This window comes from Lepisma saccharinum, chromosome 4 (genome assembly GCF_977018435.1).
Source record: "Lepisma saccharinum chromosome 4, izLepSacc3.1, whole genome shotgun sequence".
NCBI classification, from domain to species: Eukaryota; Metazoa; Arthropoda; class Insecta; order Zygentoma; family Lepismatidae; genus Lepisma; species Lepisma saccharinum.
In genome coordinates this window covers 76,323,108-76,345,911 of record NC_139232.1, presented here as the reverse complement: position 1 = coordinate 76,345,911, position 22,804 = coordinate 76,323,108, and the positions used below count along the sequence as shown (strand labels likewise).

The window sequence follows — 22,804 nt, the reverse complement described above, 5'->3', positions numbered from 1 at the left end:
AACATTGATGCTGTGCAAAACCTAATACTGCAAGATCGTGTTGTGACATACTGTGAGATTGAGGCAACCATAGGCATCAGTTCCACCAACATATATAAAATATTACATGATCATTTAGCTGTGAGAAAGGTATGTTCTCGTTGGATCCCACACAATTTGACAAAAACTCAAAAAGACGCTCGCGTCAATTGGTGCAAACAAATGCTCAATAAATACAATCGTGGTGCTTCAAAAGACGTATATAAGATTGTAACAGGTGACGAATCATGGATATATGCATATGAGCCGGAACGTAAACAGCAGTCGACTGTATGGGTGTTTCAAGATGAACCCAATCCAACAAAAGTTGTTCTCGCTCGAAGCACATCGAAACAAATGGTCGCCTGTTTTTTTCGGGAAAACTGGTCATGTGGCAACTGTGCCTTTAGAGGAACGTAGAACGGTCAACTCTGAATGGTACACAACAATTTGTTTGCCAGAGGTCTTCGGTCAAATACGGAAAACAAACAAACGCCGTCGGATCATTCTTCATCAAGACAATGCCAGCTGTCACACATCTCGTCTAACAACCGACTTTATGAACAGTCAAAAAATCGAATTGATGGGTCATCCGCCGTACAGTCCTGATTTGGCACCCAATGACTTCTTCTTGTTCCCGAATGTCAAGAATAAATTGCGTGGACAACGATTTTCGTTGGCGGAAGATGCCGTTGATGCGTTCAAAAACCATATTATGGAGGTGTCTCAAGAAGATTGGAAAAACTGCTTTGACAAATGGTTCGAACGAATGCAAAAGTGCAAAAGTGTATTGACCATAAAGGAGAATACTTCGAAAAACAATAAAGCAGTTTTCAATGCCAAATTCCTGTTTTTTCATTGTTAGGCTCAAAATATAAATAGTGACCCTCGTATACGTTCTCGTTTTGTACTTAACAAGAAGCAGATAATAAAACCTGCCCTTTACAAAAAGTCAGTGCTCAAGAAATTCTTTCATAATTGGACTACTCTGTCAGTGGAACGGTAGTTATTACCAGGTTAAGAAAAATAATAACTGTTACTTGACTGGGAAGTTATCCTGTAATCCCCAAAATGTAATAACAAATATACAAAAAAATACCAAATTTTATCAATTTTAAAAAAAAAAGACATACTGATTACTGTCCCTATTCCATTCCTACATTCATAAATTTCCATAAAACTTACCTCTACAGTCACAGGAACAAGGTTCAAAAGGGCTTGCTTAGCTGCCTCACAGTTCTCTTTCTTTCCTGTAATTCTGATTACATCACACTTCTTGGGCTCATTGCCATCAATGTCACCATTCATCTGCTGCTCATCTTGTTCATTGTAATCATCTGGAAATATAATCATACATCACATAGGAATACTCTGTCTAAAAAGTACAGTAACAAAAAAATAACATGAACTACAAAAACTTTTATTGAATTATCAAGTTGTACAATAAGTTAACTCAATATTATGGCAAGGTTGAGTCAAAATTTAAGTAAGTACCTGAAGCTTGTTTCTCAAAAATGTGGTGTATCAATTGTTTGTAGCCAGTAGTTTGTTCTCATTTGTAACTATTTCTTCACAGAAATAATCACGCTGCATTGTTCGATTTGATATTGAAAACTTTACTTAAAATGATGGATGCTGCAATATATGGGCTGATACATGGCTTGATCGACTCATGAATGTTGTAGTCTGATATCATAAGAAGTATAGTAGTCCGCACGTGTGGGAACATCCATTTAAACCAAATATGGATGGAGAAACACAAGAATCCTGATACATGATATAAAGGGTTCAGAGCACATGTGGCGTAACTTCACTTTTCATGGAAATTGAGTTACATGTATAACTTAGAACTGTGCTACAAGTATCTCCCAAATTTCAAATTCTTGCTCATAAAGGAGTCATTATGTTTGTGCTCCAACAGCTAAACATAGTACTAAGTTATTTAAATGTGCCTTTTTCTCAAACCTGTCTTGAATGGAGTTACTTCACTTGTGCTCTGAACTCATATAGGAAAGGGGGGGGGGGGCTTGTTAGGGTAGGTTACTCATGTGTTCATCTTAGTCATTTTCATTAAATAGAAAGGTGGTCATGCAACATCAAAATGGGCTAGGATTTCACAATAAATGCAATATTTTTTCCAACATAACTGTAACCCTTCTGATGCTTGAACCCAAAATATTTATTGTAACATATCGCTTGATTGAAGACGATCAGGTTCCATTGAGAAATGGGTCTAATGATTTAACAAAATGTATATGTTGTTTGGGGCTCCGGCGTAGCCAAGTGGTTAGCACTCTCATCTTTGGTGCGAGAGGTCCCAGGTGTCCGCAAAATTTCAGCGTTGACCCAGCGTCGTAAGGACAACTGGGAAGTTTCTTCAAGAAATAGCAGGCTCCGGACACGAAAGCCAGAAAATAGTGGTGATCAGATCCGATGCACTGACCACGTGTCACCCAATGAAAAGCCCTGAAGTTTAGTGATCCTACATTTTTGCGGAAAGTTGGGATTGTTGTTTGATACAATCATGCAACGCAGCACTGTAATTGTTAAAGAGCATCCAGAAAACGTGTCAAGTATCATGACAACCAAAATAATTCAATTTTTTGAGATTCCTTCTCTTTCTTTTGAAGTATTCAAACATGGTGTCTAATGTCTTTAATTGGGGACAATTTGTCTGGTCCAAGGTTGAGACAAAGCTTGGAGGAATAAAAAAAAAAAGGGAGAGCTGGCGTAGACGCACAAAAAATAGTGCGAAAGTTCGCACAGGTGTGTTTGCTTATTTTGTTGAAGTGGAACAACAATAGATTGTTGAAATATAAAGGATTCCTTAGCACACACAACTATGTTGTAGTTTGGCAGTTTGGTAAGTGCATTATTATCCTGGTGTTGGCAAAAACTGCAGAAGCAACAAGGGAAGTGTGCAAGTTGTGCTCGCGATGAGAAAGATGGCAACTGGAAAAAGCTTTATGCAGAGGTGTAAAAATCTCGTGTTTTCATAAATCGCATGGTCATCAGGGTGTTGCTTAGATATACGACCTGACAAGTACAGTTTAAGGAACAAGTTGCTCCAGTGTTTAACCTTGGAGATAGGTCGACGTTCAGATTTCTGTACTGAAAAAGCTGCAATGACAACAAGAACTGACGCCATGTAATGAGATAAGGTTCTTTTACTATAACCTTAAGTGTTCGCGAGAAGTTGTACACGATGCTAGTTTGCCATCTATTTCATTCAAGTGGAAGTTTTGTTCTAACTTCGCTTGAACTTAACATTATACTTGCTACTATTCTTCGTCACGTGTGCAAAGAAAGTTGATGATTACATCACACAATATTGATCAACTCCACTAAGATAAATCGCGAGTTGAATAATTAACAATTCATCACACAATTACATTGTTTAACTTGAAGTAAGAAATGGAGAATTACATATAGGCTAGTTGTGCCTTTGGTGATGTGTTTCGTCTGCAATTCCAAAAATAATGGTTTAATATACAAATATGTCTTGCAGAAACACTTCACAATCTTCTTTCGTCTCCTGCGAGACGTATGCAGTGCGTCATTCATTTGTTGAAGTAGCACTGGAATTTGCTGCTAGTTGTCTCTGTAGCTGCTCTTCGTTTTGCAGCTGCCCTTCGTAACCGCACGTACAGTAGTACAGCCACAGTGAGCATACACGTTGGTTTTACATGAAATAGCAGCATGACCACACACTTGGGGGGGGGATATCGACGCGTAATATCTAGTCAAGTGGTTAGTCGTCGAGTGAAATGGATTTCTAATAAGTATATTTCAACGAGGAAATGTAACAGTCAAAACTTGTGGACGATTAGTGTGTGTGAAGTAAGTACTGTGTTTCTCGCTGAATTAAGTGTCTATTACTATTTTTGAATGAAAATAAGATGACGTAAAATTAGTATCCTTTGGCTTTTGACTTTGATTCTTGCTTCATAAAACAGTCAGCACTAGTTAACACAAGAGAACTTTTGACAGCGTTTCAACGTCCGTCCACACTTTTATTAGAGTTCGAACGTTAATTATTGTTTCCGAAAATTTGACTCTTGCCTCAGCTAATCAAGTAATATACCTTACGAACATTTCATCAACATATATTAGACCAAGTTGGCTGCACGAGCAGGTAGTCCGTTGATGACCAGATACATCGAGTCAAGAAATGTAACTAAATGAAGAGGTTACACCAAGTGGATGACCATTCCTGGAAGTTTCCATTAGACGTAGTGCCCGATTTGAAAGAAAGAAGTACCACGAATGCCAATACTGCATATTCGAGGACCCCGATTGTGTGGAAAGGAGGTATGTACAGTGTCAGCAATAATTGCTGTGTTTGACTAAGTAGATCACGAGTGGAACATATATATATAAAAGTGTGCTTTTTGCACCTTTGTCCCATTTCAATGGTTACAATGTTTGACAATACTAAGAGTAGTGGAATGCATGTCGAATTTACGTACGTCTGATTGTCGGTGAACCTTATAGTGTAATGTGCAGATTAATCTAGTCAGAATAGACCTATTGTCCATGATACGGCATTATCCAGAGAAAACTGTAATGAGAGCGACTTTCGCGTTATTTACGTAAAATTGCAATATGTAATCCAAAGATTATTGTAAGGGTTATTGAGTATCAGATAACTCTATTTTTAAGTAAACCTTGCAAGTGTACAGTATCTTAATAATATACAAGCTTTAATTTGATTAGATACGTTGAACTCGTGCATACATATTTATACGTCGCACGATAATGAATTGTGGAAATTTGACAGATCTTCATCTATTCTAATAGTCTGTTTAAATGTTGATATTTGATGATTTATGTACCAAAGGAGACCTGAAGGTCAATTCTTGTATTAGTAACGCTCGGCGTTGTAATTTATATTTGCTCATGAATGTATTTGATATTGCACGATAGTCGTACTACGTTGCGTTGGCTAATCGTAATAAAGAAAGATAAATTATAAATTGGACTTGCAATCTTGATATACCTTTACGAGAGAAAAAATACAATCCAATACCAAGTCTTGATTAACGGAGAGAATACAAAATTATATTTGGTATTATTGTTTTGTAGGAAAAGTAGACGTACGCTGGTTATTAGTACGTAAGCAATTTTCTGAGAGTTCCATGACACAACCTTGGAGATTGTTTGCTAGTAATTTGGGGGTTCTGAAAAAAACAGATGAGCTTTACGTAACTTTTTTCTTGTTTTTGATTTATTTTGACCGCATGTATTTGCCGGTAGGTTGGATCTCATAAGAGACTGGGACAGAGCATTACAATGCATCCAAAGGTTCCACAAATAAGTAAGACTTTGGTGACTGGTAGTTTAGTGGCATAGCTATTTCGATTACCACTCTCTGGGTAGGCTTCCAATTTGTTGCTATTTTTTGATGCCCGGCTACTACGTTACTCTTTGTGGCATGTAATTAAAGAACATTACGTCACGTTGCGTAGTACAAGAAAAATATATACACAGAGAAATAAGACTATTTTTACCGTATTGGTTGATCATTCACCACATTTAAGAAGAGGATTTTGTCGGAAAATTGAAGTGGATATAGATATAAAAAACATGAATATTTCTTTTTTTTTGAGTGCATATTTGATTGCAAATATCAGGATTCAAAGTTACATTTTATGTAATGGCTACGATATATAGACCGAAGTGTTTGGGTCTTTCTCACATTTGAGCCATAAACCAAATTATATTTCAGAACATTTAATATAATTGTAATGTTGGAATTTGTATTTAACGAAAATTACTGTAACGATAACGTTATATTCTGATCAATGAGTCTGATCACAGAGTTTTCTTCTTCATGTTGACTGATATAAGTAGTTTGCAATAAACACATATTTATCGTTATACAAACAAGTTAGAATTTCACAAACAACTTTGATGCATATTATACAGAATGTGACTTTGTGTATCTTTCTTCATATGTATATTAAGAATGTGTTCCCTTACTGAAAAGAGCTGAAGTACATATTGGACATAATAACTAACCAGTAAATCATACGAGGTTTGTTCAATTAGTACCAAAAAAAGAACAATTTTTAGAAGAATAGAAAGAGTGTCTTTTTTTTTCAGGTTATTTATCTTTGGGAATTCTTTGGATTACAGAGTTATGATCCTCCAAACTGCATAGCCACAGTCACGTACCGTAGTAATAATTACACAAATGCACATACTTATCTATATCTTTTGTTAATAGAAATAAATGTCACCTTGGCGGCTGACTGCGTTAAGTGTCTGAATCACAATCTTGCCACCTATCATCCCAGGTTTGAGCTAATATAGTATTCATTTATATAATGGATATAACACATTTATATTACATGCACTCTTTGAGTTTCTCTCATGAAATCCATGTTTCACCTTATCATCAAATTAACCTAAGAGGTAGAAAAGCATGGCAAATTATGAATACAAAACAAATAATTCCTAGTTCTCATTCTAGCACATGAAAAAAGGTGCCCATACAGCTTACTGTTCCATATTACCAGAAAAAAAACACTGCATAAAAGAATACACAAATCTTACCTTGAGTATCCCGATCAGGAAACTTAATTTGCACATTATGTTCGGCAGTGACATTCTGAACTTTGTAGCCTTTTGCTCCCATCACTGTACGGTGGTGTTTTTGTGGAATCACACACTCAATAGTTATCATTTGCTCCTACAAAAGCAAAACAGGTTATCAATATGTATGAATGGAAAGTCTCATTTTAAGAATGAAAAAAATTAAATATACAGTGGAATCTCAATTTTTCAAAGGACCACGGTGTGCGATGGGTTTCGGGAGCTGTAGTTTTAGGTTTGAACTTGACTTGATCCTAAAAATGCAACTCCCAGGCTACTCTATGCAGCCACACGTCTCCCATGTGTGACATGTGGTTCCCAGATTAGCAGCGAGTATTCCAGAGAAGACCCGTTGGTATCTAAAAGAACTTCCAGCCTGAATATCTGGTAATGGAGGAGAACTTAGCACAATTAAGTATTCAAAAATGAATTAGATCTCTTTCATTGGACAGACATATTTATTGGCCAACTAGGACATAGACATTTGGATATAATATAGGCCCGAACAAAAATATATGCACTCACATAAAAACGTCCCATAATTATAGTCCGGTATGCCAAAATGGTAGTACAGAAATGACAGATGAAGAGGCAGATGGAAAGCACAATTTGTACTGATCCTTGAGTAGTAAAGTTGTATGACTCATTCCCTTGTTTCATGTTCTTCTTCTGTATACACCAATGTCACAGTTTGAATATCGGGCAATTATTATGAGACAACAAACAAAGGTGTACCGGACAATAATTATGGGACAGAGGGAGTACTTACAATAACTGGAATCAGCAACGTATAGATACAGACACTTTATACCTTATTTGAGGCCTTTGTTGCACACGCACACACTTATGTTAGGAGATGGCTCGTTTTGGGGGGAAAAACAGATTTTAGCGGTACACAACCACATGCTCCTGGACATCCTGCAACCTCTCCCAACTGTAGAGGAGATCATAGGTGGCGGATGGCTCCTACGAGCTTGGATTGAAGTGGATTCCCTTAGCTATGCATCCGATAGTCCCGCTAACATAGCCACGTGGCCATATGCGAGAAAAACGGGGATCGCAAACTGCGCATTTTCAGTTTTGAGCAAATTCCTGCATGCTCTAGTCCAGATTTTTGGCATAGATAGCTTTTCCTGGTACTATCTATTCTTTTGGCCCATACTAGGCACTTGAGGGACTCTACTTTACTATTACGGCAGTTAAATAGTAAGTTCGGGGCCATTGTACGCACTCGCGTATCTTAACAACAGCACTTTTCTTGGTCAAAAACTAACACAGAAGAGAAGCGTGAGGGCTGATCTCATACATAATAAAGGCATTTGCTACCTTTCCTCATGACGTCATAGCCAGGGATGCTTCCCATTGGCTGACTGAGGTCACCTGTAGCTTGGATCAAGTAGTTCCAAGTCTGGCCACCAGGTATCAGACTAGGATAGGAGCTTTTAAGCTTTCGAATGTTTTTACCAAAAAACATCAATTTTTGGGTTTTTTATGCATATTTATGCTAACTAAGTTAAATGGATGGTATTTTCAAGATAACGGTTATTCTGCACCTACACAAATATTATCTTGAAAATGCGTAAATAAATAAAAATTTCATCTAATAAGTAAATTATAGCACATGGTGCTCATGCATAAAAAATGGCTTTGGCATGTTGATAGTAACTTATTTTGACATGAATTGCAGCTTTTACTTGAATTTGGGCAGTTTCATATGGTTTTTGGGTGAAAATCTTAATTTCTGCTAGTATCACTAGTAAACAAAATAGCTTCCCATGGCATTATGGGAAAAACTTAAAATGCAGGAAAATGTAAAATTTACGAACATAAAATATATATAATTTACTTTGATAAGTTTACAATTTATTTTTTCCAAGCAAATTTTTCTTTCGCGATTGATTTTGACACCCGTCTGGTGGCTTCGTCAGGCATTTTCTGCCTTGCTGTGGGTGATATGGTTCCTTCTTCTTCCACTTGTGTTCGTGGCGGTGCTAGTTGATGCGGTCCTTTCACTTTCTGCTGTTCTGGTGTGGATGTAGTGCTTCCTTCTTTTGCAGCGCATCGGGGTTTTGGTGCTGTACGAGTCGGCTCTCAGCCTCGTCATCTACTTCCGTGGAATGGCATTTTTTCGCATGCGCGGGCGGGCTTTTTTTGCAAATGCTGAAGGCCTGTGCTTGATTTCTTGTTGTGTGGGGAGAGCAGGTTGGGTGGGTATGCATAGTCCTGATAGCGGGAAGCCAGGTTTTATTGAGGGCCTCAGGGTAAGTGTTGAGATTGGCGGGAGTGGTCACTATTGCATACGTTTATTTTGAGAACCTTTCCAAGGTGGTCCTTTTCTTGCATGACTATTTTAGCAGAGTATATGTTATGGTTTTCATCTATAAGGTAGCAGGAAAGGCCTGTTCTTCTCCTCCCGAGTCGGAGGTCAGCATCATGCTCCTTGGGGGCCTGATAAAGTGCCGACTTGATGATAGTAGATCATCAAACACGCAAGACTTCTCGCGTGCTCGCAGACATCCCTCCCACCGGTTGGTTTGTAATGGAAGGGAGGGGAAGGGGGAGATGAACAGGTGGATGAGCAGTGCTGAACAAGTCTTATCAGAAGTGTCCTTATTCCCGGCCAAGTTGCAGGAAGAAACAAGGAAAGGGGGGGGGAGGGAGGGAGAAGGATCACTGCTTGAAGTTCTCCAATGTTGTCATGTCAATGCTTCAGACATATGAGCAAGATTTCCGATGCGGGGCATTAAAAAATTAGAAAGGGGCTGAATCCTTCAATTACTGCATAGCTCTGCACAGTGCCCAAGTAATGAGCTCATGTTGGGGAAGATGGGCATCTTTCTTTTCACTTGCAGTACGCTATGTTCGTTGAATGTGCGTATTCAGGTTGAAGAGCAACTAAGTAATTTTAGACGCCAGAGGAAAGTCTGTTTGCCTTTATGTTAATTGGTTAAGTTGTCTCATGTAAGGGTGCTCACTTCCACAGGAGCAAGAAAATCAGGGCAGAAATACTTGGTGGCACTTTTCAGTAATTACAAGACTTAGTGATTAGGGATGGGCGATATCAGAAATTTGATATCGCGATATATCGTCAAGAAAATATCGTCACAGATGATACGATACTATATTTTTTCCGTATCGTGATATTGGCAATATATTGTCTCCATGATATATATCGCTGACACGAAATATATCGCTAAAATATTGTGATGATATATTGCCAATATATCATCTAGTTGATATCGCATGGATGATATTTTTTTCAAAATAGCAATATATTGTCTGGAAGATATATCGCCAAGCACTACTAGTGATGATACCATAGGGGGCATGACAAAGCAAACGCCCTTCCCCTGCAAATGAGAAAAAGGTGAAGGTAAAGTTTCCCATGCACTTTGCACCATGCCGTGACGCATAGGGGATGTGGGAGATGGTGTGATCAGTACCATGCTCCGGCCACCTTTGCCCCACATCTTCGATTTTTTTTTGGGGCCAATTTGAAGCTGATGTGATCAGCACCACGCTTGGCCAACCCCCGTGCTCTTTTGGCCCAAATACGCATTTTAATGACATTTAGATGTGCACTAAATTTGGCTGCTCTCAGAAAATATTGCCGCACATCTCACATCTCGTTCATTCACTCATTTTCCTGGCCCCATCACTTTACAACATACGAGTTACGCAATATGAATAGAGAAAACATTCTCTACCTCACGTAGAAGTATCATTAATTCTAACCTTGCCCCCAATTCCCCCCCCCCCCCCCCAACACACAATTCATTTGACACAAATATTTTTCCATCAGTGAGTAAAATATCGCCCTATCTGCCCATAGAAAAAATGATCACTATAACTTGTGAGTTTTCAGCTTCATTCTGATAACCAAATGATATAGCATTCGTTTGTGAAAAAACTTCAGATTAAAAATAATCTAACAACATCCAATCATATTGCCTAAGGAATCTAAACGAATTTCCATTCAAGAAAAAGTGCAGTTGTTATCCGGTATGGCAAATCCTTAATTTTTTCCATTTTCAACGTTGCAAACAAGAAGAAAGGAAAAGTTTTTACAAACAAGACCCACTCTTTTTTTTGTTCTCGTCAACTATGAAGAATTCAGTAAATGTGTGGTCAAAGAAGCAAATGGTGATTGAGTCTCATTGTCAATTTTCCACTTGCGTTTTTTGTGGAGGGGAAGGGCAAACAAAGATACCTCAGTCACACACATTGTGTCCAAACTCTAGGGAAGGCAGCATTTAGAGAGAATCAGTTTGGCAACAGTGCGCTTGTTGTTTGAACCCACGGCAGAAGGATCGGCCCATTTCATCTTCACGGGGAATGCAAGAAGTGCAGTTTTCCCTTCCTGTCCCTCAAGGGAGGTATGACAAATGCAAGTTGTACCCTGCCTCTCCCCCTCCCCCACCTTCCACCTCTTCACTCCCTCCTCTTGCACGAAAGCCTAACATCTGGAAGTTCAGGGTCGCGTGGTGAATGAACCAGCTGCAAAAGCAATGGAGAAATTGCGTAGTCAATAGAACAGGTTTCTGCCAAATTTTAAGACATTGTCACGGATCGGAAAATGTATAAAGCGGGAAACGGGAGTTTGAGCGAACGTAAAATCGAGGGAAACTTCCTATTATTTAACAAGGCCTTTTTGCCAGGGCCTGACTGGATGAACGTAATGAGCGGGAAAATGTATAATGCGGGAATGTACAATCGGGGTTTCACTGTACTCTTATTCCCAGGACACAAGAGCATTTTTTTTATAGCAGGTCATGTTATTGGTAAAAAAGTGTGAGGTATTTCAGTTGCAATTTTCTTGCTTGTGTGCACTCATGTGTAATTATGAAAGACAGCAAAGACCTGTACAAATTTTACTTGCTAAACTGAATGAATAGGATTCAGTTGTGAATAAAATATTTTATATTTAACAAATATATTGACAATGTATTCAAGAGATAGTTCTTGTGACAAGTACTGATTAACTGCTACTACTTGTGATAATTTGATTTTTTTGTTTGTTTTTATAATTCTACTTTATGCAGATAGGCTAATTGCGGCTGGAATTACAATTGAAAGTGGGAATCAGAACCACTGTGACCGAGTTGAACTCGGTACCCCCTGATTACAAGGTAACAACGTTTCCACTATGCCATCGGGGAGTCTCATGTATTTGTGATAAACTTTAAAAACTAGTTACTAATTTTGAATGACCAAGTGAAAAATAATGATTGTCATTTATACCTAACAATCATACCTAACTGTCAAGCTCCAGTTTGAAACACTACAGTAAACCTACATGTAACCAAACTGGTAGGAGCTAAAAGCAAGCAGTAACCTCCATGACATAAGAGTATTCATTTGCTATGCTTACAGATTTTTTCTGTTAGGATTCCATCAAATTTACTAGTTTTCCTTTGTTAGAATACTTTTCGATACATTACATACCCAAAAGTCAGTTGTATCATCATTCCTTACCTGCACTTAGAGTTTAACCACTTCCCCTAATGGTTTTCCCCTTTTTTACATTTCCCACGTTTGCCCACTTTTTTTATCGGGGTTCCGTTGTATATGCAAAAGAAATAAATTTCAATATTACTCACCAGTTCTTCAACAATTTCTTGAATTCTCAGTTTAGCTGCCTCCACACATTCTTTGGCACCCTTAAGTACAACTTTGTCACTGATGACTCCAGGACGTGGAAATGAGATCAAAACACCACCATATTGCTCTGAAATTTCATGCAACACTTCTCCTCTGCGAGCCACAAAATGGCGGTGGTGTTTAGAGTCTACTCTCATATCAGTTTCTACAATGTTATCCTACAAAAGAAAGAGCAAATCTATCTTCAGGGCAAAAAAAAAGGAACTTATCAGTCTATTGTTATCACGCCATAACAAAATACTTAAAAAAAAAAAGGTAAAGTGCTCCCCTGTGCTTAGCACCACGCCATGAAGGCGTATAGGGTGTGTGGGGGTAACGCCCCACACTTTCTTGATCCGGTCATGAGTGGGGGTGATGTGATCAGCATCACGCCCCTGACCGCCTTTACCCCCCAGGTACCCAATGTTATTCGACGCTGGGTGGGTGCCGGGGCCGCTTCCATCGTTAGAAAAGTTCCCGAATTTGAACCGGCCGGGGATCGAACCCGGGACCTTGAGCATGGTAGTCAGACGCGTTACCGACTGAGCCACCGTGGCCACAAAATACTTAGCAGCATTAATGCAATCAACCAATGTTTCTTTACATGAAAAACTGAATATTATTTTTCTAACTTCAATAGCCACTGTCAATAAAATCAAGAGAACCAGTAGTAATAAGTTTTGCAGTTAAAGTGAGAACTGTACTTCTTTTGACTATATTAATGTACATGGAAATGTACTGAATTTTTTGCACACATTTCAAAGTGTGGTCTTGAAAACCTCCTGTCCAGGGTTACAATAAAGATTTGGTTTTCTCCAGATACTTTGAGACAGTGTAGAGTTTAAAATTTCTTCCTACTGAAATACATTCAAAATTCTATCTTATCAGCTTGGGATGGGAACAACTTTAAATTAAAAGGCACCGAATTAAGAAGGTTTTCCTGAATACTTAACATTTAAATAGAAATATTAGCTGTACAGAAATGGTAGCAAATTGTAATGTGCAAACTTTAAATAAGCATCCCACATAGCTTTAATGATTTATCATACAAAAGAAAGAGCAAATCTATCTTCACGGCAACAAAAAAGGAATTTTTACTAAGTTATCATCCCAAATTAAATCTTGATTACAAAAATAAATAAAATGAAACTTCCAAAATTCAGTTTTCAACTTAAGCTTTCAAGTCAATTTTTTGTGGAGGTAACATTTGTGCTCTTTTAAATGAATATAGCACTCGTACATACGAGTGTTTGTTCTTATTTTTAAATATAGACCAGTATTTTTGACACAAACGACTTTGCACAAGAAATCACTCACAATTTCCTTTATTGTTGCTTCCAATTCAGCCTTGGCCTTTTCCACTGCTTCCTTTTTCCCAATGATAGTTATCACTTCTTTATCTTCATCCTTCTCTGTTGGGAAAACAATGCGGGCACCAGTAGCATCACGTATCTGAAAATATCAAGTTGAAGCTTACTTAAAAATTTAGAACACAACTCTACTTCCTGTAATTCAATAATCAAAACATTTGCATGTCCTTTCAAAACAATGGCTTCCATCACAAGCAAACAAAATTATATTTGTGTCTTGTTAAATGAGTATAAAGAGTATACACCACAAATGATTGCTGATATCCAAGCCAGTGAGTGATAACTAACACCAAACCTCTTCATGGAAATTGGTCTTTGTAACAGAATTGAACATGCATACGGTGAAAGAAATTAACTTTTTTTAGTATTTTATGAAACCTGAAATAAGGACTGAGATGATAATGATGACAATGTATTGGAATCAAATAAATGTAATATTGGCTGAGCCTGAGTATCTCATGAAGCCTGCAAAACTCACACATAACACTTTTATGGAGTCTGATGTAAAATTTAAAACATCCATTTATTTTGTTAGACAATGGTGTGTAAAAATTAATTTTGATTGAATAACAGTTTTTTTAATATTCTGCTTGAATTCTTTATATTTTAAACCAAAAGCATTGCAATGGAATGCTTATAAATTAATGTTCATTATTATTCTAAACAACTTATGTTACAATGTTCAACTATTGGTTATCAGCTCAACTCTAATTCAAATGTGTTCTTCTACAGGAATGCAAATTACAAAATTATATGGAGCTTTCCCCAAAAAGAAACCTATTGGGAGGAAAAATTTGAAATATGTTTTTTGTTTTGAATCCAGGCAAGAAAAAACATTTGCCAAGTTTTCAAACACTTTTACAAAATTCTCAGACTTGTCCAGATTTTCCCGGTCACTGGGAATCCTGTAAGCTATATAAAATAGGTGAGCCACATGCAAGGAAATTCTAGCTTTCTACAAACCTTCTTGATGTTGACTCCATTTCTTCCAATCAAAAACTTGTGATGTTGAGGTCTTGCTCTCACTTCAGCTGAAAAGCCTGAAAGTTGCCGTTCTGAGCTTAATTCCAGAAGCTGTTGCTTAGCTTTTTCCACATCCTCTTTTGGGCCACGAATTGTGACCTGTAAAACAAAATAGTCAATCATATTTACCGTACTTACGCATGTATAATGCACGTGCGTATATAATACGCACCCTCGTATTTGATGAGGAAAAGCAACAAAAAAATATATATATCTCGTATATAATTCGCAGTACAATTCAGGTCCTAACATCTACATATTTCATTTAAAATTAATCAGTAGATCATAAAAACCAGCTTTTCCTTGCTTTCGTAGCTGCTGCATTCACCATGCGACCTTGAACTTCCACATGTTAGGCTTTTCATAGGAGAGGGGGGAGCAAAGTTATCAACCAGCTGTTCAAGGTCGCAGTGTGTAATGCTTACAATAGATGGATGACATCAACGCAGCATGAACTCGCACCAAGCTGGAGGGTGAAACGTGTGTCGCTGCCAATTGTTTGTGAATGGGTTCGTGAGGCATGGAACTCCATCTCCCTGGAAATGGTGATAAAAAGTTTTAAGGTAATGGGAATATCAAACAAGATGGATGGAAGTGAGGACATTTCAGACAGCTTATATTAGTAACTGGGAGTGAATGACGAAATTAAGTGTAAACGTTATTTATTTATTTATTTACGTGAGTCAAGCTGCAATAGTGCAGTAAATATACAGTAGTTACCGTATTTACGCGAGTATAATGCGCGTGCGTGTATAATACGCACCCTCGTTTTTGATGAGGAAAAGCAACAAAAAAAATATATCTCGTATATAATGCGCAGTACAATTCAGGTTCCAGAAATGGCTTTCTTAGCGTCGGACTAACATTTACGTATTTCATTTAAAATTAATCAGTAGATCATAAAAACGATCTTTTCCTTGCTTTCGTAGCTGATGCATTCACCACGTGACCTTGAACTTCCAGATGTTGAGCTTTTCATAGGAGAGGAGGGAGCAAAGTTATCAACCACCCGTTCAAGGTCGCAGTGCGTGATGCTTACAATAGATGGATGACATCAAGGCAGCATGAACTCGCATCAAGCGGGAGGGTGAAACAGTGTGTCGCTGCCGATTGTTTGTGAATGGGTTCGTGAGGCATGGAACTCCATCTCCCTTGAAATGATGATCAAAAATTTTAAGGTAACGGGAATATCGAACAAGATGGATGGAAGTGAGGACATTTCAGACTGCTTGTACTAGTAACTGGGAGTGAATGACGAAATTAAGTGTAAACGTTATTTATTTATTTACGTGAGTCAAGCCGCAATAGCGCAGTAAATATACAGTAATTATTTCTATTTGGTAAGTGTTGACGTAATTATTTTACCTTCATATTTGTTACAGTCAACTCTCGATACAACGACCTTTCGTAGTTCCCAGAAAAAAGGTAGTTATTTCGAAGGGATTGTTATTGGAATTTGCACCAAAAACGATTATTAGGAGATAATCGGGCAGAATGAATGTTGGATTTAATACGGGTCTACTAGAGCATTGTCTGTTACAAGATGAACTGGTAAGATATGATCTCTCGGAAGATCTCATCTTTCTAGGCACAAAAAAGGGGCTGTAAATTTCATTTTGGTTCGGCTGTGTAAAATACGTCGTAAAAATGTCACGTTTTCCTTCCTTCGACCAACTTCTAATTCACCCCCTCCCCCATTCCAGGGAGCAGTCCTTCCTCTTCCTCGACTTGCATTGTAAGCCAGCCTGAAAAAGGAAACGGGCAACTTGCGATCTATTTGCACCCAATGCGTATTCTAAGACACATTGAACAGTGTCGCACTCGATAATCATTTTGGTTTGGAATTAGATTTCACTAAAGTGAAACTGTATATTTAGTCCCGATTAGCCCAAAAGCATAAAATGAACTGAAAACAAGCTTTATGAAACCTGCGCATTTTCAGATATCAAAATGGGAGATCTTTATTTACTCTCACGTTAATCGACGATAATCGGTGTCAGCTTATACATTGAGCATTTTTTAAAAAATCGTTCGCAGCTTACACATTGAGGTTCTGAAGATAAAGGTGCAGAACATGAAGTTGTTTTAACTCTACTTTTTCTTTCTGAAGATCGAATTTCGTTATCGTCAAATCAAAACAGCTTTGCGAGATACAAAACAATGACTTGCCTTCGCGCTGGATGAGTCATTGCTGTTATCCACAAGCGACAACTTCGCAGACGCTAGACAAAACACTGGCGCCAGTTGCAGCGTAAAAACAAGGCGACCGGCTGGAAGTTCGAGCAACAGGTGGTCACGGAAAATCCTCCGTATTTCAAAGATAACACAACTGTCGAAGGCTGAACTTTTATCAGCTGTGTGAAGAAGAAAGAATAAACCCTTTCTTTACGTTTTACCATGCAACAGACAATAATACGGGCAATATTTCAATACAATAGCATCATAAAAAGAAAAAAATAGGACCTGAATTCTGCAATTATTACATTGCCGTGCAGACCAGTGGCGGAGAAAGCTGGGTAGGGGGGCATTTTTTTTATACTTGTCCTATGGTTTTTGTTCGTTTTCAAGAATGTATCCTGAACTGGTTGACCATTTTAGAAGTCAAAGGAAAGAAAGAGCGGTCCACTTCCACCCTTGCCTGTAATCAGCCTGTGTGCACACACGAGCAGGAAGACAATCGGCATTGACCCCCCCCCCCTAAACGTTTGCTGAGAAGAAAAGAGGGAGAAGTCACTCTGCCAACGGAACACTTTTGGCAAATATTAGGACATCGGCACAGTCATGAAAATGGTAAACGGGAGTTATGATGCAAGTAAGATCGAAGTGAACTTTTGCGGAAACCTGGATGAAAATGCATTAAGAGTGTTGACGATCTTTAGTTGGCCTATGTGGCTTTGGTTATCTATAACAGTTTCACTTCTTTATGAAGTGTTACAGGGAACAAAGAATACGTTTTGAATGAAAGCGATTACCGGAAGTTGTACGCTACAAAGTCGATTTAAAATAACATCCAAGCATATTCGATCTCTTCTCATGTATCCAAGAGCAAACGAAATCACAATGGCAAAACAAGCCTGGCATGTTGGGTAGCAGCCGTCGGCTGCGGGTAACATTGGTACGCTTGGGGGAGGGGAGGGCAGAGGTCAAGTGCTATTGGATATAACTGATGTGTGGTCTGGTGTTTATTTTTAGATCAGACCCACTTGCGAGCGGTAGAGTGCTTCTGAAGGGAATGAGTGCAAAAAACGTATTTTTCGCCCGATCTCTGTTCATGACCATGTCTAAGGCGAAAACAATTTTTGTGGAAGTTTTTCTCCCGCGAAAAATACCGCTTGATACATCTCCCGTGTGACGGGAGGCGCGTGCTTGAATGCCGCCAGAACGGGTGCTGCTTGTCGCAAAACTTTCCATTACTAAGTGACAACTCATGGAAAACTGCCATTTCGCATTAAAAAGTTATTTTTTAAAATTATTATTTCTAAAGAAAGGCAATCTGTAGATATATACATGTTATACGCAGTGACATAGTGAAAAAAAAATGCGTGATTTCATTTTGACTGTCCGAATTATTCCGTGCATAATACGCACCACAGTTTTGAAGGGCAAAAATTTTGGAAAAAAGTGCGCATTATACACGCGTAAATACGGTATTTCTATTTCGAAAAGTGTTGACGTAATTATTTTACCTTCATATTTGTTGCAGTCAACTCTCGATACAACGACAGTTCCTAGGAAAAAGGCAGTTATTTCGAAGGGGTAGTTATTGGAATTTGCACCAATAACGATTATCGGGAGATAATCGGGCGGAATGAATGTTGGATTTAATACGGGTCTACTAGAGCATTGTCTGTTACAAGATGAACTGGTAAGATAAGATCTTTTGAAGATCTTACCTTTCTAGGCACAAAAAAAAAGTGGGGCTGTAAATTTCGTTCTGGTTCGGCTGTGTAAAATACATCGTAAAAAAGTAGTTTTCCTTCTTCTAATTCACCCCTCCCCAATTCCAGGGAGCAGTCCATACTCTTCCTCGACATGCACTGTAAGCCAGCCTGAAAAAGGAAGCATGCAACTTGCGATCTGTTTTCACCCAATGCGTATTCTAAGACACATTGAACAATGTCGCACTCGATAATCATTTTGGTTTGGTATTGGATTTCACTAAAGTGAAACTGGATATTTAGTCCCGATTAGCCCAAAAGCAAAAAATGAACTCAAAACAAGCTTTATGAAACCTGTGAATTTTCAGATATCAAAATGGGAGATCCTCATTTACTCTCACCTTAATCGACGATAATCCCTGTCAACTTATACATTGAGCACTTTTTTTTTAAAATCCTTCTCAGCTTACACATTGAGCACCCCCCATCCTCCCCATGAATGGTTCTGAAGATAAGCGGCAATTATATTGTGTGCATTTCCTTGCTCTGAGTTCAGGAAGTTTATCCTTGTGTCAGATGCAAATCGAATTTTGTTATCATCAAATCAAAACAGCTTTGCGAGATTCAAAACAATGACTTTTGCCTTCCCCTGGATGAGTCATTGCTGTTATCGGCAAGCAACAACTTGGCAGACGCTAGACAAAACACTGACGCTAGACAAAACACTGGTGCCAGTTGCAGCGTAAAAACAAGACGAGGGGCTGGAAGTTCGAGCAACAGGTGGTCCAAGGGAAAATCCTCAGTATTTCAGAGATAATGCAACTGTCAAAGGCGGAACTTTTATCAGCTGTGTGAAGAAGAAAGAAATGACCCTTTCTTTAAGTTTTACCTTGCAACAGACAATAATACGGGCAATATTTCAATAGCATTAAAAAAAGAAAAAAAAATAGGACCTGAATTCTGCAATTATTACATTGCCGTGCAGACCAGTGACGGAGAATGAGCTGGGAAGGGGGGATTTTTTTTTAAGAATGCAGGGGGAATTGGTTGTCCATTTTAGAAGTCAAAGAAAAGGAAGAGCCGTCCACTTCCACCCTTGCCTGTAATCAGCCTGTGTGCACACACCAGCAAGAAAACAATCGGCATTGCACCACCCCCCCTAAACGTTTGCGAAGAAGAAAAGAGGGAGAAGTCACTCGGCCAAAGGAACACTTTTGGCAAATATTAGGACATTGGCATAGTTATGAAAATGTATAAAGTGGTAAACGGGAGTTATGATGCATGATTGAAGTGAACTTTTGCGGAAACCTGGATGAAAATGCATTAAGAGGGTTGACGATCTTTAGTTGGCCTATGTGGCTTTGATTATCTCTACCAGTTTCCCTTCTTTATGAAGTGTTCCAGGGAACAAAGAACACATTTTGAATGAAAGCGGTTACCGGAAGTTGTCCGCTACAAGGTCGATTTAAAATAACATCCAAGCATATTCGATCTCTTCTTGCGTATCCAAGAGCAAACGAAATCGCAATGGCAAAACAAGCCTGGCATGTTGGGTAGCGGCCGTCGGCTGCGGGGTAAAATTGGTGCGCTTGGGGGAGGGAAGGGCAGAGGTCAAGTGCTATTGGATATCACTGAAGCGTGATCTGGTGTTTATTTTTAGATCAGACCCACCTGCGAGCGGTAGAGTGCTTGTGAAGGGAATGAGTGCGAATAAAATGAGTGCAAAAAAGCTATTTTTTGCCCAATCTCTAGAGGCACATATTTTTGGTAAATAAAAAAGCAAAATTTCGGTATAAAAACTGAGTCAATTTCGGGATCAAAAGCGGTAAATAAAATAAAATATCGGTGTTATAGCGGTGAATAATCACATTAAAAATGCTATATAAAATGACATTTTGGTTTTAAAATTGTGAATATAATCCTAAATTTGATTTAAAAACTACACTTATTCCACAAAATTAACATTTCACTTCTACTAGCCCATTTATGTAGTTATCCGTGTATTAAGTTTATTTCTGTGTAAAGGAGTCAATTTTTGTTTCTCCAATATTAACAGCAGAATTAATCAATTTTCCGGGAATTGCATAACTCTCAGGATAATTCAGACCTCAGAAGGTGTCGCGTCTGTGAATAAATCCTAAATTTCGTGTTTAAGAGTTAATTTCGCTTTTTACAGTTCATTTCGCATTATTTCGTGACAAAACATGGTCACAAAATGCATCTCACACCTTTCAAAAACATTAAAAAATAACACTACAATGTGTTTTTTCAAATTTCGTTTTTTCGTCAAAAACGAAATATGTATGCCCCTACCAATCTCTGTTTATGACAGTTTCTAAGCGAAAACAATTTTTGTGGAAGTTATTTCTCCCGCGAAAAATACCGCTTCATATGCCTCCCATGTGACTGGACGTACAAGCTTGAATGCCGTCAGAACGGTGCTCCTTTTCTCGATGTTGCAAAACTTTCCAATACTAAGTGAAAACTCATGGAAAACGGCCATTTCACTTTCAAAAGTTATTTTTTAAAATTATTATTGCTAAAGAAAGACAATCTGTAGATATATACATGTTATACGCAGTGACATAGTGAAAAAAAAATGTGTGATTTCATTTTGGCTTTCCGAATTATTCCATGCATAATACGCACCACAGTTTTGGGGGACAAAATTTTTGGAAAAAAGTGTGCATTATACACACGTAAATACGTATATATGGAGTACGGTTTTAGAAGAAATATCGAGTGGAACCATGCAGAGCCTGTCCGTGGTGACCAGCCAATGGTAGGAGTGCAATGTTGTAGTTAGGAAACTGCGGCACACAAGTTAAACACAGTGTTCTCTATTTCTCTTGCACATTTGGCAAATATCAGATTTCAGTCAGTTCAACATCAACAAAGGCTTACCTTCTTCACTGTAGGGAAAGTTAAAGTAAACAAAAATTGCAGATTAGGCATTTTAGGCACAATTAAGCAAAATAGGCACTAACCCTCCAAATAGGCATTTATAGGCACTATAAAAGTGAATTTTTGGAGTAGAAACACCATGAAACGAACAAAAAACATTAAAGCCTATGTTTTACTATAAAGGAGTAAATAAGGCAAATAGGCACAAATCCGCACATTACTAATGGCCTACTGATATAGAACAGCCAAGTTAAAAAAAAGGAAAAGACAAAAATATACAATTTGGCAGGAAAAATTGCATTTGAAAAAAAAGTGCAAGAATTTGAGGCAAATTTTAATTTTAGTCCTTTGTTAGTTTCTTTTACCTTCCTAACAGCATATTCTAACGCAAAATTAAAGAGCAATGGAGATAATGCATCTCCTTGTTTTAACCCATCATGAATTGTAAATTTGTCAGGATATATTAATACCCAAACGAATTTTACTTTCTGTTTCACTGGTGCATACTTTTATCATACTAACAAGCTAAAATATTCATCTTTAACTTGATATTCAAAATTTAAAACAAGAAATGACCAGAATTAAGAAAAACGCTTTCTTCTGCACACGGTATTACCTTGTCACTGTTGCTCTCTGCAGTTGGAAACTTGATAGCTACTCCACCACAATCTTCCATGATGGAATGGATTAACTTTCCACCAGCTCCAATCAATGAATTGTAGTACTTGGGAGGGATAACTATTTCTTCAGTGACAATATTTGCCTGTAAATGAAAATTACAAAGTTTAGATGTAGCCTGTTAAAAAATACTACAAAAGATAGAACACAGATTAAAATGAAAGGTTATAACATTTGTTTCACCAGCAAACTAGATAGTGTGTTTATCAAAGTGTGACCACAAGGAAAAGAACCTCCAACGAAAAGTCTCTGTGCAACTTCCCTTTCTTCCATTCAACTTGGGCCATAAAGAAGCATTGCTCAAGTCTGCCCCTCCCTCCACGCGGGAGTGCAGATCTGCGCAGGCTTTTTTGCTTGTGGTTCCACTATAGAATGATTCATAAATCACATATTCGTTTTATATATAAAATACAATATAGTGTATTACAAGACCCTGGAAAGTGCCTGTATCTATCTAAAAGGCTATGCATTTTAGAATGCATGAATACATAGCTTGAGTCATGATAAACATGTCCATATTACAGAAGGTATTGAAAAATGTTGCAATACACATGCTCAGCTACTGTGAAACCCATTCCTCTGCATTAACCTCAGACTAAGCAATAACTGAAAAGAAACCTGTATGCCAGCAAATGTGCACTCTACCCTGTACTCCACAGAAGCCAATGACACCATGGCAAGTGCCAACTACAGTAA

General features: G+C 38.1%; 1 protein-coding gene across 2 annotated transcripts in view; it reads right to left on the bottom strand.

Moving 5' to 3' along the window:
* Positions 1–22,804, bottom strand: part of Dp1 (satellite-binding protein 1 Dp1) — a 76,441-nt gene that overhangs the window by 11,428 nt on the left and 42,209 nt on the right. For both annotated transcript variants that reach the window (XM_083120792.1, XM_083120791.1), the window contains 6 exons: positions 22,047–22,193; positions 14,589–14,747; positions 13,573–13,707; positions 12,216–12,434; positions 6,577–6,712; positions 1,204–1,355 (listed from right to left, as the gene is read on the bottom strand). In XM_083120792.1, the coding sequence (XP_082976918.1) occupies positions 1,204–1,355; positions 6,577–6,712; positions 12,216–12,434; positions 13,573–13,707; positions 14,589–14,747; positions 22,047–22,193 (948 nt within the window). The remainder of the gene's footprint in view (positions 1–1,203; positions 1,356–6,576; positions 6,713–12,215; positions 12,435–13,572; positions 13,708–14,588; positions 14,748–22,046; positions 22,194–22,804) is intronic.